This window comes from Canis aureus, chromosome 3 (genome assembly GCF_053574225.1).
Source record: "Canis aureus isolate CA01 chromosome 3, VMU_Caureus_v.1.0, whole genome shotgun sequence".
In the NCBI taxonomy this organism is placed as follows: Eukaryota; Metazoa; Chordata; class Mammalia; order Carnivora; family Canidae; genus Canis; species Canis aureus.
Window position 1 is genome coordinate 71,027,499 of NC_135613.1, and position 14,206 is coordinate 71,041,704.

Below are 14,206 nucleotides of genomic sequence, written 5' to 3' on the forward strand. Positions count from 1 at the left end.
ACATTTGGGAAAGTATCTTTCACCATCATCCAAGGATCCAGGAGGATCCTGCACCTCTTGGGGTGTAGACCTTTTCACTCTGCTTCTGTGAACTCTCCTGGGAGGCGGGGGACATCCTCTCCAGATTTTTGGTTCCTTTTCTGAATCAGGCAGAGAAGGAAACCAAAGAGCCGGACTCCTTGGCTGCCCCAGTTTCTACACCGGAAGGGCATGCGGGCGTGGAAAGCACTTATAAACACACCCGGTCCTCAGGCGAGGGACCAGCTCTTGGGTTCAGAAGGTTAATGTTTTCTTGTTCTTTTAAGAAACAGAGTAACAGGTGTTACTAAGAGGGTTCCTACTTCTGGGACCAAGCTCAAGCTCAGCCCCGTCATCCTTCAGAGTAAAAGCCAGGTTTCTGCTTGGTGTATACTTCTGGCATCAAGGCTATTCCAGCCTTGAACCAAGCATGTTCCGGTGGAGCGACGGATGTCACCCTAATCGCGCACGTGGGACGTTGAGTAACTTAGGCCCAGTGTCCCACAGTCCTGGTTTTCAGGCGCGTTCCGTCAATGCTGGGACGAGGCCACATGGGCTCACGGTTGTGGCCCAGTCCTGCCTGCCTGCACTGTCCCCTTCTGCAGCCCTGTCTGTGGCTCTAAGTGTGACAGGAGTCTCTTTAAGGACAGATCAATCATGAGCTGTTTAGTATTCGTGAGTTGGCTTTTCTTTTGGCAAAAAGCTGAAACAACTTGGCTCCAGGTGAGAGTTTACAAGCTGCTTGTGGAATGTTAAGTTGGCGACCACTGCTTGGGTCACAGCTTCAACCACCCTGGCTTGCATTAGCATCTTAGAAACCGCAAGGACAAAAACATTTCAAAGAAACTCCCAAGAGTGATGCCCCCAACTGCTCGATTCTCTTTACCTTGGGCCAGGTGACCTGGCTCACTCCATTCCTCACGGGCAACAGAAAAGGGGGCAAGTTCTAAAGGCAGTGGTTCCCCAGGGCCTGCCAAGAAAAGTGATGGCTAGTGGAACTTCAGTCTCCTTCCCCCCACCGCCAGGGGACTCCTCTTTTACTCCACTTGCTTTCCCTCCTCAAATTATTGGCCAGAACCATCCTTAATGCAGCGCGCCGGCAGTCATGCTGCCTGTGTGAAACAGGGCTCCAAACACATCTCAGTTTCTATGGCTACTTCGCCACCTGGCATGGGACACCGAACAGAAACTGCCCTGCAAAGGCCTTCATCGTGGATCTGTGCTAAGCCTAGAAGGCCCCATTGCCAAAGGCAGAGGGGTTCACGGGTAGTCAGGGAGTGGTCGGTATATCCCAGACAAGCTTCTGGCAAACAGGGCCTCTGGCAGAGGACGTCCCTGAGCAGGATGCTCATGGCAACCGTGGCCTGCCCACCTTGCAGCCCAGGCTGGTCTTTTTGCCAAAAGGGCACCAAGTTTCCTACCTGTGAGGAGCTGGAGTTTAACCCTGTTAACACATAACATACAGTTAAAACATTCGGCAGAGGGTGTGGCAACCGCCCCAGGGTGGGTTACCTTCACATCTCAGAACATCCCTGGCTCAGGCTGCCTGGCCTTGGGGAGAGGGGAAACTCCTCTTAAATAGATCTGTTCATTCTCCCCGTAGGTTACAGACTCCCTTAGGCCTCACCTTAAGAAATTAATATTTAAAACATGGGGGAGGTTCTAATGATACCAGTCTGCTTCTCTGTATCGGACAATTCATAGGTTTAATTGTCTGCCATTTCTGTACCTAATGAACAACCGGCAAAGAGTTCCGATTCTTGACTTTTTGCAACAATTCTGTCGCTTGGGTTTGGTTTGAGCCTTCTTCCTGGGCTGAGGTCTTGCTGGACAAGTCAGTTTAACGAAAAACTCTCAGAATCCCGTGCTTATAATCGAAATGCTACCTGCAGCCTCCGAGGACCATAGAGATTAGTCTATCTTAGAGGACGCTTAATGACTGTGATGTCACTTGCTACTTCTTGCTAGGAAGAAAGAAAAAGCCTGATGGTGGACTTTCCGAATCTGAGGCAAAACCAGAATGTGACCTCAAAGACAAAAAATGAAACACGACAAACCAAGAGACCTGGCACCATCTGACAAACGTAACTGCTCATTCCCATCACCTACTGGTGCTCCCTTCATGGCAACAAAAATAAGTGTGCATTTTAAAGAGCACGACTTTATTACCTTGAAGGGGAACACACTGAATGGCATGCGCTGACAAAATGCCACATTATTTGCTAATCCTAATATGTTATTCTTCCTTAAGATTTGCTTTTCTCAGCACCAATTCAATTATAGATGCTACAAATCCTTCTGACATTTAATTCTCTCTTGTCAGAGAGTAGTAAATGTATACAGTACATGCGCAGCTTTCCCATTAAGATGTTAATATATATTGGAGCACGCTAGCCTCTATGTAACATAACCTTTCTTTTCTGTCTTCTTAGAAAGTGGAAGGGAAGGAATAAATGTAAGGCAAGAAAATCAGGAAGATCCAGGGAGCATCCCAGGCAGCTGGTACTACCCTTCAGCTGCATTTAATTCTAGCCTTGTAACCGCAGCTATCCTCACATTTCAAAGGAACTAAGTTAGGCCTTACTTAAAGGAAAACCGCACTCAGCATCCTCCTGCCGCCCAGAACCCAGTATGCATTCATTTAAATGAGAAGGACTGCACACAGGTTTTGGCTGTACACTGTCACTACTCCGTGATAGGGGCTCGGGCTCTTGTAGGCTGTCACTGCCTAGATTATCCTCCAGAAATAAGCCCAAACAGGAGAGGCAGGAGACGTAGGATCTCATCTCCCGCACGGCCCACAACGAGTGTGCTCTGGACCTGCTGTTGGATCTGGGGCGGAAGCGGGGCTTTGTTACTTTTCTCTGTGATTGCAGGCAGGTGCATCAGCCACTCTGAGTCACTGAGCACAAGCGTACATCTCACAGGGTTGTTTCTGAGAGGCCAGCGTGTTGCTGAATAGGAGAGTGCCTCTCGGGGCCGGAGCTCGGCATATCAGAGGTACTCGGTAAGTGTCTGTCAAATCGAAATCTGCAATATTAAAGCCCAAGGAGGGCTTTGTCCCAGTTCTTTAATATTACAGACTCAAGGCAAATACTTATCAGCTCTTTGGTGGTAAGGGCTGTATGTACACTCAGCACCATTCTCAGATGGCGAGCTGCCCCATAAACACTTGCAGAGTTGAAGTCACCAAGCCCTCTTCCATTTTTGCAGAATGGCACCCAGTGTGATTGATGGCCTAGCTGCCCTGTGTGGTCAAGGCTGACGGCCACTTGGGCCAGGTTGTGATTCCAGCTATACCATTTGAGTATGAGGATTTTAAGTACTTATTGTTAGCTAAATATGAGAACAAATATTTTTATGTTGATTTTTCTCCCATCTCAGGTAACTTCATTTAGTTATTTTACCCAACAGCAGAATTGCCTTAATAGGAGGGTATACTCCCAAATATTTAGTGTCCCCAGAGACCAGGAGGCACACTATGAGCCCACTCATCTCATAATAAAGACTTAAAAGTGTGAGTGCCTTTTCCATTTTAGGCAACAGGAAGGCATGGAGGATGGAACCTCTTTCCTTAAAAGAGCACACAGCTGATAAAGAGGATAAAATCGTAAAGTATTTCCAAACATACATTTCCCACTAGAATCTCTCTGGAGAAAGATGCTTCTGTGGACCTCAGGCATTTGGGGGTGTGAGGAGGATGGATTAATGAATATGGTGAAGTCACCCCAACGCAGTGTCCAACCTGTAGAACTGTAATTCACATTTTGTGTTGTAGCCTGGCAACTTTCTAGTTTGGAGGAAACGTTCCTATTTGATGGCCTCCTTCCTCCCCATGAAGGAAACAGCAGCATGTTGGATTATGGGAAGATCAGCACTCCAATGACCTTCAAACTCACATCGGGGGAAAGCCATGGACAAGCTGCCATGGACCCGATACCATTCTTTCAGTCTACTGCCTTGTATTAAACGGAATTTTAAAATAGGGAACTCTAGTTTAACCACGGCCTATAGGACCATCTCAGTGGGAAACTGACCCCATCATTTCGGACAATGGGACAATGGCACCGAAATCATCTGAGGTTAAAGTTTCCTTTGAAGGAAAAAGTTTGATTTGATGCTAGAAGAGATCTTTCCAGGTCAGCCAGCATGTGGTTCTACTCCTGATGGGCTCCAGAGACCCTGACTTTTCCCTCCTCATTCCCTGGACGCACACACTGAATTGAAAGGAGTCCAAGAGGAAAAGGATTTCCAAGAAGACGCCAGAGCAGAGAGCCTGTGGGGTTCAAAGGCGAAAGTAGAACTACTCTAAAACTAAAGTCCCATTTTCTGCAGAGGCCTGAAGACCCGTTTGTTCAAATTCCGCCTCTGCCTCCTGAGTGGATCATTCAACCTTGGGAGCCCCAGCTTCCTCGCTTGTAAAACGAGGCTAACAACCCTTCCTTAATGAACCTCCTAGGATGCTCATGAAAATCCTCCCAGGGCTGGCTCACTCTTCCTGTCCCAGTGGCCTTCTGTGGTGAGCTTTTGTTCTCAACTGGCCTCCACCTCTTCCTGGCTGGTCACTCATGTTCACCTTTCCCACTTTTTTTCCCATGGCATTTGCCACTGTCTGCCATTATCTTGTGTCATGAGCCTGGCTGCCCCGCTAGAAAGTAGCTGTAAGAGCTGGGGCCTGCGGCATCAGCTCCACAGTGGCTCCTGGTTGGTCTTGTTCAGCACTGCATGCCTGGCGGCCAGCCCTGGACCTAGCACACACAGGAGTTCAAATGGTTGTGCTCAGCAAAGAGCAAATGAGCTAATCTGTGGAAGAGTTTTGTAAGCTGGAAAGAACTGTACAAATACAAGCTAATACTACTAGACTTTAGATTTATGAGCTGTATCTTGAATTTGTCTACACAGCCCGGCTGTTTTTTCTTTATCATCATTATTGCTAGTCTGCCACAGAAGTGCAAGAGCCTGTTTGCCAAATCTGGACCACACTTTAGGCCGGGGCAAGGAGACTCCCCTCCCCCCTCATGTTCTATCTATTGTGTTTTCCCACATACACTTCAAGCAAGTTCAGCTGACTTGGAGGACTGATGCATACCATGACCAGCTGGTTATTTAGCCCCTCCCAGAACTGATAATCTGGATTCAAATGCCTTTATGTGCTTCTGTTATCTACATTTACACTATTCTGAGCCCATGTTTCCTTCAGAATTCATTTAGGGGACTCTAGTTGGCTCACCTAGAGTCTTCCATCATGGCTGGCAAGGATTATCAGAGCCATTTAGAGTTTGCGCTCCACCCATACTTTTCTATGGATTGTGAAGGAGACGTGGGATTTTTTTTCTAGATCACTTTCTCATTTGCAGGGCCAGAGTTGAAAACATGTTATGGGGAAGCATGACAGCTTTGGAATTTCTCGTCGGTGCCTCTGCTTCTAAAGTAGAAGACTGATAGACTGCTTTGATAGTGCCAGAGGGCCATTCTCTGGCACACTGTATATTTGCCAAGGCACTCTGCTAAATAGTCCCCAAAGGCCCTTGCTGAAAGGAGGGAGGCAGTGCGGTGCGGACATTTTTTAAAAGTTTTAAAATAAAATAGAAGGATAAATATGCTTAAAGCTATTTTATTCCACATGGGTGGCAATAACCACCAGCTGTCACCAGGAAGCAGCAGATGTAATTGATAAAACAATTCAAAACTCTTGTGGGTCCATCGTCAATAAAGTTAACACCCAAAAAGTGAATGAAAGGGTTCAAAGTAGAACCGGGTAAGCTCCCCAGGCCTGCCAATAATTAAATCACTGAACTACACACGAGCATAATTTTTTAATGCAGATTAAAGAGGAGGATCAGCTGGGCAACTTGCTTTGCTGGGTAAGGATGCAGCACCATATGTTGCTTATGAAATTGTCATTAGCGAAGGTAGCAGTGGTGAATGGGGGAGGTGGGCAGAAGACAGACCACCATTATTTCTAAGGAAATGCAGGATCTAGCATTTAACCATAATAAGGAAAGGATGAAATTCTACGGACCAGGGAATGGATGGTAATATTATTCATTACCACAGTTTAGCATTAAATGTGCAACACCTACTCTAATTTATTGATGGACTGTTTAAGACGGGTGTTAACCTGTTTGTCTTGCATTATAATTGAATTCAGTCTCTAGGCTACAGAAATTTGAGAAGTTCATCCTTTCTCAATCAATATGCTCCCCTTCAGTGACCCATTTCGAGACAGCTTCATAAAAAATAATGTATTTTGTTTTAATAAATTTAAACACTATGACAGCTGCTCAATTTTTATTGGTTGTTTTTTTTTTCCCCTCAGATGTCTCTTTGCTGCTGAGGGAAGCCAAGCTCACAATCAATAGTAATTGATTAATCAGCATCCCCTTTGAACAAAGGTGCTAATCAGTTTTTGATTAGTTCATCAAACCAGATGCAAAGGCAGCCCAAGCCTGGCCTGATAGATCATCAGTGTTCTACATGACTTATGGCTTCTGAGCAACACGGGACTGCAGCGTTCCTGGAGGGGTTGGGGTAGGGGAACAACATAATTATTAATTTAACCGAATTATTAGGAACACAAACAGTTGTTGGTTTATTGCTCCTGACTCAGAGGTGATAGATGGAACTGCAGCAAGATCGCATCTGACTTGGTGCAGAGCTGAGAGACCCAGAGTATTTCCTTAATTGATGATGCTTGGGGAAGGGGTGGATGGCTGATTTAGTCCCATTTTCCTAAAGAGGAGAAAAATTACTTCTGCATATCTCACTGATCCTCATCTGACTACTTATGCCAAGAGGGATCAGGCCAATGAAGACTCGGTCCTCTAGTAGGATCCTTGAGAAATTCCACTTGCCAGGACCTCTGTGTCAGAGCTGTTTTTTTTAGGGTCAGGCCCTGAACTGAGAGCAGATTGCTTACAACCAGCATTACATTCTATGCAAGGAGAAGGACTTATCTCTTACTTTAAATGAAAATCGGCCTAATGTTTTTGCAATTTCTCTAAATACACCATCAGTAAGAGGCACAAATCAAACACTCCCTTGATGGGTTGGCTGTCTTTCTAATCTTCTAGTTATTTATCTGAATTCACTGGGATTTGGAATTTACTCATCCAACAAGTATCAATCGAGTGCCTTCTACACGACAGGCATACAGCAGTGACAAACCCAATATGGCCCTTTAGAGCTTCCACTTGGTGGAAAAATCCAACAGCTAAGCTCAAACTGGGACATGCTACATAGAAAAATAAAGGCATCCTCCCTGTTTCTTAAGTTTGACAAAAGCACATAGGAGGTGGTAAATCTGCACTTTAAAATACTAGGTGGCTCTCATTTTCCTCCCTGGGTGAAACCCGTGGTCAAGGACCACCACCTCACATCAACTGTTCAAGGGAGCTGAAGTGAAATCTCCTCAAGAAGAGTCAATATGAAACTTCTCCTTCCAAAGGCTGGAGCAAGGATCTACAGTCCTATGCCATGGCGTCTCCACTACAATGATGAGGAAGGGAGTTTCCTTACTGATTTATTAAACATTAACTGGTTAAAATGTTTAAGAAGCTGTAGCTGGATGGCAGTGAAGTCCCACAATATCATGGTAGCTCATATAATTGTTTAGCTTTGACCATTTTGAATCTCCTCCCCCTCCCTTCTTTTTAGGATATGCTTCTTATTCTGGATTAGTAACACCTAAATCCTGGAATCAAGCATGAAACCTACTTTTGCAAGAGCTCAGTGTGCTGTGAAAAAGGTCTGAGGTGGATAATTAGTTTACATCATGGTGTGTGACAAAACAATTGCCCCCCCTTCCTCCCTGTCCCTCCCCACCCCATGCTTCTAAGATAACTATGATGTGGCTTTTCCAGTCTATTCTACAAAAGTAGATGGTCAATAGGAATTTTGTTTCTTTTTAAAAATAAAGATCTTCTCTCATAATCCAACATCCTTAAACTGCTTTGTAATGCAAAAAGTTCCTCTTGAACCATTTTTACATCCAGAACATAAAAATTATTCCAAGCCACTGACACAGAGTGGCTTTCATACCATCCAAAGAGGACTTGGCCTCCCTTGTATTAAGAGCATCAGTCCCAATCTGAAATATACATGCCACTAGCATAGGGAAAAGAAGGGGATGAGGAGGAAGAAAGTGGTAATAAAAATTTGTTTTCCTTTAGTCTCAAAATCCACAATTGCTAATTAAGTATTCGAGAAACCAACTGGCCATTTTGTAGAAGTGGACAGAGCACCCACAGATTGGACACTGCAGTGCCTTACCTAATGACTAGCCCTTACCTGAGAGGTCCTCACTGTCCAGTTCTTCTGCGGAATTGGGCAACTGAGTAAGGCCTTACAAGTAAAAACAAATCGTTTTTCTTTTCATTCCTCAAGGGACATAAACAAAACACTTAAGAACTGAGGATGAATTTCTTAAAAAAAAAAAAAAAACATGAGCCAAATCTCTTGCTATCTCTCTCTTTTTTGGAGAGCTTGAATGCATTAATCCATAAGTACATTTCTCCAATCATTTCATTTTGTTATTGGTACACAATCAAGGCAGAAAGATTCCTCAGTCTCCACTTTCAAAGCACATGAAACATGAAGGTGAATGTTTAAAATCACTCATTCATAACAGCATGCAAAAAGAAAAGAAAAATAAAGCCTGATTGTTAGCTGTCGATGCTCTGACATAGCTCTTAAATACAAATACATTGAGATGTAACATACTGATGTATGTAAGTTTTATTTCATATTTTATCTAAATTGAAATCCTTTGCCAATACTGACAAATACATTTCATTATCAATTTATGATGATCTTGGATCACTTATTTCAAAACGGTACAGCATCTGCTAACTACAGATTGCAGGTTATGTCTTCATCAGAAAATCTGATTCGCAAAATGACTTTTTAAAAAGGAGAATTTTAAAAAAATCAGTGGTATTCCTGAAAAATAAAACCCTCCAAGCTGAGAAAGCAGTTAGGTCAGGAGATAATCTGGTGGGAGCTAACAAGGCCTACCTATACCAAGCCACCACCAATGATGGCTGGCTGGGATGGCTCTCAGCCAGCTCTGATTTGAATTAGAGGAGGGTTAGAAGGATGTAGATAAATGATGGGAGGCTTGGCTAGGGGACCTCAAGCTCTGCCTGTAGGCTGCCCCTTTAACACATTATTAACCACCACAAAATGTGATATGACCAAGCAGGCCTCCACCTGTTCCTTGATGTTCTGCTCAAAGTACTGTCTGATGGCTCTGGGTCCTCCTCTACTTTGCACAATTTGCTAATGCTTCTCTAATGGGATCTGCAATTTTGAAAGAATATTTGTGGGTCTATAAAACTGCAAGGATTTGGGGAGAGGGGCGAGTCTTTATTTTTCATCCTTCCCTTCTCTTACAGCCAAGCATAGAGTAGACTCTCAGCAAGCACTTGCTGAGTGAATGATGTGGGAGTAATGCTCAGTGAACCACCAACCAGAGCATGAAACAAATGCTCTGGAAACAAGCACTGTCAAACTGATCACACTATTAAAAAAAAAAAAAAAAAAAACCCAAAGTAACAGAAACAATCTTGTAGAAATGGTCAGTAAAAGCTTGGATTTTGTAAACTGTTTTATAAAGAAGTCAAGTGAATATTGATAGCTAGGCTGGTGCTGTGAAAGGAAGCTATCGTATCAGCTCTTGAAGAAGAATTTCCATTACGAACCTTGGGTGCCAATATTCAAGGGCAGGTGTCAATTAGAAATGGGAGGGTTTGAGTCCATGGATGTTCCCAAACTATGGATTTAGGCAACAAAAGGGAAAGCAGTGAGTAATGCAATCAATTACAGAGGCAACTGAGTAGGGATGCTATCTGTTTGTTCTGAAATCTGATTGGCTGAAAGTGTTCCTATTTCTAATTGGCTTTATCCTTTGTATAAAGACTGATGAATACAATTATTTGAATAATTGTTATAAATGGGCAACATAAAGTACTTCTCTGTAGTTAATTATGAATTTGCAGCTCTCAGAAGGCTAATCCCTCACTTCTACGTGGCCCAATGAATATCAAACCATTCTACATACGTGCTTGGCACCCACTGAACCATATTAAACAAGGATGTTTCAAAGTAGGCAGCTTTACTGCTGAATGCCTGCTTCCTTAGGGAGGGCATTAGAAAGCTAATTTTAAAAAATAAAGACAAATATGTTTATGAAATATCATTGATATGCAAAGTTTCCCATTAAAAAGCAACAGACAGTTGATATACACCTCATTAAAGATGAAACTGTCATTTTTAATGGCATAAATTTTAAAATATACCAAATCATCTGGAATCCACCGCTCAGATTACATCTGAAAGTGGGAAGCCATTTAGATTAGTGGCGTTAAATTTGTTTTTGCACTACTGTTGTATTTTATGAATCTGCAGTGCTCGGCCATAGTTGGATAATTTTTGAATAAATATAATTGGAAGAGTGTACTGAAGCACTGAGTGTACTTGTGAGGACAAGCAAAATTTACCTCCTAAAATTGCTTTGACTTAGGTAGTCCTCTTTTATGTTAAAAATTATACACCTCTTAATTTCTCAAAGAAACAAAGATGCATTTTATGAGGCAATGTTCTTTAAAAGGAAACTTCACAATTTAACAATACGGAGGGAAATCCCATTTTGGTTTTTCTCTTTAAACTTCCGTATCATTTGTCAAAGCCCTTTCTTGTCACTTCTAATCAAGATGTATCCAATAAATGTCGTTAAACTTTGTTAAACAAGTGAAAAGTTTAACTATTGGTCCATATGGGATTTGTGTTTTTTTTTTTTAAGCAAATAATTCTGAGCATGGTAATTTCATGGATGCACAATAATGGTCTCTTCTGTGGAGACGTGTGTTTTGCTTGCTGGTGGTCTAGGATGTGCGGCACATACCCTGGGCCTCCTCAGTGCCTCTGCTGTTGTTACTCCTCTTTTCCAACAGACATCGCTGGCTTCTAAAAGTGCTGTGATGTGGCAATCTTAAACCAGGTTAAGGAAAACCTCAAACATTAGAAATAGCAAGAAATCCTAGAGGTAGTTAAATAAAGTCAAGGTCAAACAAAATTTCAATGTTTGTGGGTTCAGTTCATCAGGGTTTCATTTTCTTTTTCTTTTTCTTTTTTTTTTTTTTCAGAAAATGTCATAAAAGAACAATCAAAGAAAACCTCAAGGAACCAAAAATGTAGCCCCCTGGCTCCAGTACCATTCCCAGTATGAAAAAGTAGGCGATGGTCTCTTTCTTACCTAAGCGGCATACATCTGATCACTTGGCAATATTATGGAAACTGTTACTTCCATCACCAGCCATAAGAGTTCAGACGCCCCCGGTAGTTTTAATCTAAAGCTCAGTCATCCTGTTCTTCCTGCTTTGTCAGCTTTTGTGGAGAGTTTGTCCCTTCTTCCCATTAGCAGAAATTTGGTTCACGCCGTTAAACAGTAGCACATTGTTTCCAAACGGCATATCAAGGCTGAAACACAATCTTCAGGTCCTGCAGCCATCAGTAAACCTCTTTAGCTTTGTTCTGGAGTAGAACATACGATGTCTGCAGAGCCCCTCGACTGAATGACAGCCTTTGAATGCCACTGTTGTGTACTCATACAGAGAGATGTGCAGAGAGGTACATACATAGATGGTGGACATAGAGGTTGTAATAATGCGCACTGCTGGCTCTTGGTCTTTCGGATGGGCTTCGGAAGTACCCCACAATTGAACAGAAAGTCAAGAATTTCATGTGCTTTTAGGATTCTATCAAGGGTTGTGCAACTTATAAAATAAATCCGGAAAGGGAGCCTCAGGGGGTGGTCACCTAAGGGCAGCGGACTAGGGTGTGAACGTGTATCTAGCACAGGCCAACGCTTTTTGCAACCAAAACTGAAGTGAAAAATTATTTCGGGGGGGGTGTGTTCCCAGTTTGAGTCTTACCATAATTACATACTGAATTAAAAACTATCAAAAAACTCATTTGGGATATGTAAATTCATGAGATAGATCATCAGCCTCTGATAGATCAAGAGGTGGAAAGCAAAAGGATAGGTTGACTAGGAAATCATAAAACGGGAGACGGAGGAAGAGAGGGAGAAAGAGAGGGGATGGGGAGAGAATCTCCAACCCAGAGGAAGCCAGCTGTCTGCAGTGCAGCAAAAGCACAAGCACTATTCCAGACCATGGGCATGCGGTCACCCAAAACCTCACACAGGGGAGGTGGGTGGGGGAAGGGAGAGGGTACACACAGGGCACAAGACACAGAGAAGCGCCCACATTTGAACAAACAAAAACCATCACACGCACCCACACATCAATAATCATAGTAGTGACTACACCACCCGTGCTTTGAGTCACTCATGCATCTCTGCCATCAATTTCAGACCACGTGGTACCAGGTGTGGCAGAGTGTTTTGCATCGCTCAACATGCACACATAGCACAGGATTCTTTCGGTCCAGGCCTTAAGGATGAGCTCCAAAAACACAAGTGCTCAAGATCCTCATTTAAAGGAAATCCCTTCGGTCACCCTAATCTAAAAATCCCATTCTTACCCTCGCTTTTACGTTTACCCTCAATTAGATGCTTAAAAACACATTGTGACTGATTGTTGTTTGGTTTCTTTTTTGGAGAAAATCCATTTGATTTTGAATCATGCCCATGCACTTCTAACCTTCCAATACATGCTTATTCCAACCAGATATTGGTAAGAACAAATGGTCAACATACATCAACAACTGGTATAACTTCATACGTACTCTAGCAACACAAGCTTGAATAAAGTATTTTAATGAGTCTTCAAAGGGAAAGCTTTTTATAATTTTTTTCCGTCTTTATAAAAGAAAAGAGAACTGTAGAAGGAACTCCAGTATGAAAACTTTTAAGACCAATAAGGTAGCCACAAGAGGCTGACCTACTATGTCTTGTCATTTGAGTTGCCAAGTTCTCAGACCACGCCATTTTTCTAGGCCCAGATCTCTATCATGAACGTCTCAAGGTTGTTCTCAAGGGAATCTGAGTCAAAGGTTGTTGCACTGAAGAAGCTGGTTTTAGCCATAATTCACTTGAAGACAATCAGTTCCAGATCTTCTTCTCTCTGGAAATTGGGACCTCTGCTTTCCAGTTTCCACCATATTCTATCCCCTTTTCTACCCTGATGACTGATCTGAAGACTGTTTTCCCTCCGTCAAGGAATGTTGACATGAAAGCTTTTGGCTGTAGGCTGAAGAGTATGCTGTTCAAGAAGGTGGTGAGGATGCTATGAGAATATGAGCCAAGTTAGGAGAACGTGTTTATAAATGTATTATATGGGAGGGGGGCAACCTGGGTCGCCACTTCTCTCCTCCTGCTGTTAAGGAATAGTGTGGGTGTGTGTGTGTATGTGTGTGTGTAGCATTCTTTTTTTCCCCCCTCCCCAACATTTCTCGGCTCTGGGCCATTTCTCATGTACTTCCAGTCATTGAATGACATCCTAGTGGTGTATCGCTGGCTTGAACACTGCTCTCGAACTAAGGCAGTGAGTGGTTGCTTCTCTTTTTCCTGACACAGGAAAACTATAAAGTCTTACTCCAAGTGTCTCTTTGTTATTCCACAAAAGAGAGATCACTGTCCCTTTCTCTTTTCAGACAGAAAGACCCGATCCTAGACCATGACGGGCCCCTAAGTCAACTTCTCATTTTTCAGGTCAGGGAACATATTTCCTACTTGGGATACTTCACCCGACTCCAAGACCTACATCAATTAGAGTCACATAAGTACATGGATTTTATCGAAGGGACCTAGCAAATAGAACTCTGGAGTCTTAGGAGATAGAGGATCAATATTTCTTCAAAGATCTCACAGAATTCAGGAATCTTATGGTTACATTTGACCCTGGAGTCAATTATAGGAAGCTCAGAACTTAAAGCATCTTAAAAAGAATAGAACAAAATCTCTTGAATGACATTAAAATAGCCTTAAAGCTCTGAGACTAATCGATAAAAGTCAGGAAGTGCTCAATTAATGATGAAACCTACAAATAACTAAGCTTAATGGAGTGCAGTGCCGAGCTGTAGCAAGCACTATGGGGCATTACCTGAGAAAGTGGAGGTTTTATAACTAATTGATTTCTCATGATTGCTGGTGTATCTGGCCCTTTCCCTTTTCCCTCTGTGGTGGTGACAGGAAAAGGCCAGGTGAGGTTTGAGGGATGTGGGG

General features: G+C 43.1%; 1 protein-coding gene across 17 annotated transcripts in view; it reads right to left on the reverse strand.

The window, feature by feature from the left end:
- CADM1 (cell adhesion molecule 1) overlaps positions 1 to 14,206 on the reverse strand; it is a 324,893-nt gene that overhangs the window by 8,338 nt on the left and 302,349 nt on the right. For 7 of the 17 annotated variants that reach the window (XM_077893619.1, XM_077893614.1, XM_077893610.1 and 4 more), the window contains one exon: positions 8,308 to 8,361. The exons of 8 other annotated variants lie outside the window; for them this stretch is intronic. In XM_077893619.1, the coding sequence (XP_077749745.1) occupies positions 8,308 to 8,361 (54 nt within the window). Of the gene's footprint in view, positions 1 to 8,307; positions 8,362 to 13,143; positions 13,245 to 14,206 lie in introns of those variants that run through there. 2 more of the 17 variants (XM_077893623.1, XM_077893617.1) reach the window with 1 other exon arrangement.